At 42.5% G+C, this 4,513-nt stretch overlaps 1 protein-coding gene across 1 annotated transcript; it reads right to left on the bottom strand.

The window, feature by feature from the left end:
- Nucleotides 1–1,731: 1,731 nt before the first annotated feature.
- Nucleotides 1,732–4,079, bottom strand: LOC131157176 (probable polyol transporter 6). Its single transcript, XM_058111135.1, has 2 exons — nt 3,626–4,079; nt 1,732–3,471 (listed from the first exon to the last, which is right to left on the bottom strand). Exons 1-2 carry the CDS (start codon nt 3,831–3,833, stop codon nt 2,057–2,059), a joined length of 1,623 nt encoding a protein of 540 aa, XP_057967118.1. The 5' UTR covers nt 3,834–4,079; the 3' UTR covers nt 1,732–2,056.
- Nucleotides 4,080–4,513: the final 434 nt, after the last annotated feature.

Raw genomic sequence — 4,513 nt, 5'->3', positions numbered from 1 at the left:
GATACCTTCCCACGTATATGCGTGAGTGTGTGTGTGTGTCTATATATAAATGTATATGTAAGTCTAAATTGATGTGTATATATACATGTGCGTGCATGTGTTAGTATGTGTATTAGTGTGTGTTCGGTGGTGTTAATATCTAAATGTATGTAAGCAAGTATGTCTATGTGTGCATGTGCATGTGGATGAGTGTATGTAAATTCATGAAGGTGCATGGGTGTGGATGCATGTTGATGTATGATTATGCATATATGCATGTGCATGACAGATGCATGTATGGGTATGCATGTATGTTGACTTTTTGAGTCCGATCCTGTTTTGATGCTGACAAAGCATTTGTATCTTATGTGTATATTTTGTTTGTGAACATGTTCATATTTCAGCACACACATAAGGATTAAGAGAAATAGAGGTCAAGACGGATCTTAGTGATACACTTGGCGTACTCCACGGAGTAAAAAGCAAAAGATCAAGAAGAAGACATTTAATTTTATTGTATTGGATTTAATTTATATTTTAGTTTGTAATAATGCATGACATGCATGATATGGATGATAAGCTCAGGATGGTCGTAAACCTACCCCAAGGACCAACACTTCTCACATAAACTCTTTTCTTAAATAACTCATTGGTTAGGGTCAAAGATTAGGACTAAAACGAAGTTTACAATGGTCGACCGACGTCAGATTTTTAGGCTTAATTTAAAAGCCCAGTTGACCGAACAGATCGTAGGCCAGAAAGTCAACAATTTGACTAAATCTTGATCGACCAACCGACCTATGTTATAAACGCTTCAGTCGACCGAATGGGTCAAAGTCAAATATTTGACTTGGCTGGTTGACCAACCCATTTTTGAACTGAACTTCCTCGATCAACCAAACTTCAAAAGTACCTTTTTCTACCTTCCCCGGTTGACCAAACTTGTAGTTCAAAATGAGCTTAGTCGATCGAAATTCAAAGTTCGGCAGACTGAACCTCTAACTTGGTCAACTGAAATTCAAAGTTCAGCGCCTATCAGGATGACATCAGTAATGGTGCCTGCGTCAGCTTCTGCGTCAACGTGACATCAGTACTCCATGGGGAGGATCCGTACCTCGACCCACACTTTGACCCGATTTTGAATCCTGGGCTGTCACCCAATTCTGTCACCGTTCATCATGTTCTTCATCCGCAAAAAAAAAATTTTTCGTTTGATTTTTTTTTTTCACACCTTCAATTGAAAAATTATGGAATAATTTTTCGGCACTTGATCTGAATCTTTGCATACCTCAATCTGATCTGAACGAACCGCTCTAATCTTGAGCACTCCCATGGAAAGACTTCAGATCGAAAAAATTTCTTTCTATCTAATCTATCATATCTGCACCCAATCAAAACCGTATTATGATCCCACTTGTTAGGATTGGAGGAGCCTATGAGTGGGCTTGATACACATGAGTGAACATCAACTTGACCCAAAAGCTTAAACTTATTGGATTTTGGATCCAACCATGTATATAAGTATCATTATCTACTCAAATTTTCCAACATAAAACAAACTCACAAGTGGAATTCTCAACAATATATGTATATATATAATATAAATATTTTTTAGGGCATGAAACTCCTCTTTTCCATCACGGGATTTTTCCACCAATACCAATTTTCTTTAAATGCTTCTCATAAATGTATCATTTATGACCATCACGGGTTGTGTCTACAACAGCAATACCCTAAATGTAACCCATGCAATTTTCATATGTAAAACTTGGTTTTATTTATGGGATGAGACTTGATCCAAGAATCATCACTGCCTTTCTTTCTTTCCTCGTACAAACCAACTATAATTTCCTCATGATGTCATTTTAATAGGATACAACTTTCATGTTTTACTCCCAACTATTTCATGAAGATCCAAAAATTTTGGTCCATGCCTCCATTCTAAGACCCATTCAATATCCAATCTCAAAAAGGACTTCTCTCTCTCTCTCTCTCTCTCTCTCTCTCTCTCTCTCTCACACACACACACACACACATACACACACACACACACAAACAACAAATACCAAATCAATCTCTATCTCACACGCAACTCCATTCTGGGATGTCTCCCATCTCCATCTTCAAAGAGGTCCCCAATCTCTTCTAAGCTCTTCCCTTTCGTTTCAGGAAGATAGTAGTAAAAGAAAAGCGTGGCCACCACCATTATCCCCCCCAGCACCATAAACATTCCCCCAAAGCTTATCCTTTTCGACACGCTCAGAAATGTCATCGATACGACGCCGCTTACCACCCTGTTAACCGACACCGCCAGGCTGGCCCCCTGGGCCCTCAGCCTCATCGGAAATATCTCCGACGAGTACACCCACGTTATGGGCCCCAGCCCGATCGAAAAAAAAGACACGTCCGCGCATACCGCTATCACGCACAGCACTATCGCCCACGTCGGCTTTGCTTCCGACCGCCCCAGAAACATCGAGCCCAGACCCAGCACCCCCAGCGATACTGCCATCCCCGCCGAGCCCAACAATAGCAGGGGCCTCCGCCCGAACCGGTCCAGGTACAAGGCCGAGACCAAAACGAAAGACGTCTTCGCGAGGCCCATTATCACCGTCACCCCGACGAGGCGTCTCCGGTCGTGAATCCCGGCTGCTCTGAACACTTCCGGGCAGTAGTATATGACGGCGTCGTTGCCGGAGGCTTGCATGAAGAAGTTTATTCCGATGGCGGCGATCAGAATCCGTCGAATGGGTGGAGAGGGTTTTAGCAGAAGCTCCTTCCAAACCCCTTGCCCTCGCCACTTGCTTGCCGAAGAAGATTTATGGGTAGACGACAAACTGGTTTCAATTTCACCAGTTGGGCTCGACTTATTTGCATCGGCAGCAGCTTTGCTTATTTCTTGGAGCCTTAATTCGGCCTCTTCCTCGGTTTCGGAGGTTTTGATCAGAACTTGCCTCGCTTCCCCCAATCTGCCCTGCATCACGAGCCACCGGGGAGACTCCGGCATGGCAATTACGCCCAGGGCTATTGCAATCGCCGGAATTCCAGAAAGACCTAGCATTAATCTCCAGTTTATGTGCCGCGGGAGACCTGACAGAGCCAAATTGAAGACGTAACCCAGGAGAATTCCTCCGGTGATGAAGACTTCGGGGAGCGAAGTGAGGAGCCCTCTGGTCATCGCCGGCGAGAGCTCCGCACTGTAGACGGGGGCAATCATGAGGGAGTACCCGACTCCGATTCCGGCCACCACCCTCCCGGCGAGAAGGACCGTGAACGAAGGAGCGAGACCCATTAGGATTGCGCCGGCGAGAAATGTGACTGCCGCGAGAACAATGGTGTATCGCCGGCCCAACCAGTCGGATGTCTTGCCGGAGGCCAGAGATCCAATCAGAGAGCAAATATTCAGACATCCCACCAAGATCTCCACCTGGGTCGTCGAGATACTTAGGTTGTCCTCGATGTAAAGCACCGCTCCGCTCATTACCCCGATATCTGCACAATAGCGACTCGTGATTAACAAAAACAAACCCTATAATGATGAAATATTCAATAAATAACTCTTTTATGCAAAAGGGTACTGATGCGAATTGGTGCAGACTCTCGAGAAGTTCAGCCAATTTGCGATTTCAACCGAAGTTCGACTCACCATAGCCGAGCAGAATAGAGTTGGTGGAAGCCAGCAGAGCACCAGAGAGAGCATATTTGTTGAGACGAGGCTTTCTGGGAGGAGAAGAAACTCTTCCTCCATGGTCCTCTGCTTTCTGGTGTTTTTGGGATTCGAGTTCTTCCGTTACCTCCATGCGAGACCCTGCAAAAGCCATTTGTGTGTGAAAAGCCTCTCTCTCTTCTGTCATCTGTATCAGCTGCTGTGGGCTAATAAAGCCAACAAACAGGGTTGGGGATGAGTTGGAAGATCGAAATTAGTGCTTGTTTGTTTCTGGGGAAAATCGAGGATTTTGCATTAGGGGGAGGAAAAGGTGGCAAGGTGGGATGCTAGTGAGGTGGCGGCAACAATTTGTAACAATTTCTGCCTCTTATTAATAGTTTCACAATTGGTGTGGGAGAGCTCCAAAGAGAATTGATTACTGAAAAATAAAAATAAAAAATCACTCACGAAATATTCATTAATATGCTTTATCTCTTTTAAACTTAAATTAATACAGTATACTAAGTAGCTGTGGGTACACTGGCTGTGTACTCCTAATCCAAGCCCCTTTATTTTTTCAAGGGATTGTGAAAGTTATATAAATTAGTCATAGTGCATGTTTTTTCAAAAAACAATTTGGAAAAATAATTATGAAGAAATATTTAGGAATTTAAGAGTATTTAAATTTTTCGAAAAGAATAATTATGATAAATTATAAAGAGTTACATGGGTAATTGCAATGTTATTGTAGATCAATTATGGTGAATTAGAATGACATTTTAGGATAATTATGAATAGTTATAAAAAAAAAAATTTTATGTAGAAATTTAAAATTCAAACAATCTCTTATGTTTAAGGGTTTGGTTTTTTTTTTTTACATTTTTTTAT

The sequence above is a fragment of the Malania oleifera genome, chromosome 6 (genome assembly GCF_029873635.1).
Source record: "Malania oleifera isolate guangnan ecotype guangnan chromosome 6, ASM2987363v1, whole genome shotgun sequence".
Taxonomy (NCBI): Eukaryota; Viridiplantae; Streptophyta; class Magnoliopsida; order Santalales; family Ximeniaceae; genus Malania; species Malania oleifera.
Note: the sequence above shows the minus strand (reverse complement) of the source record. Positions and strands in the feature narration are given on the sequence as shown.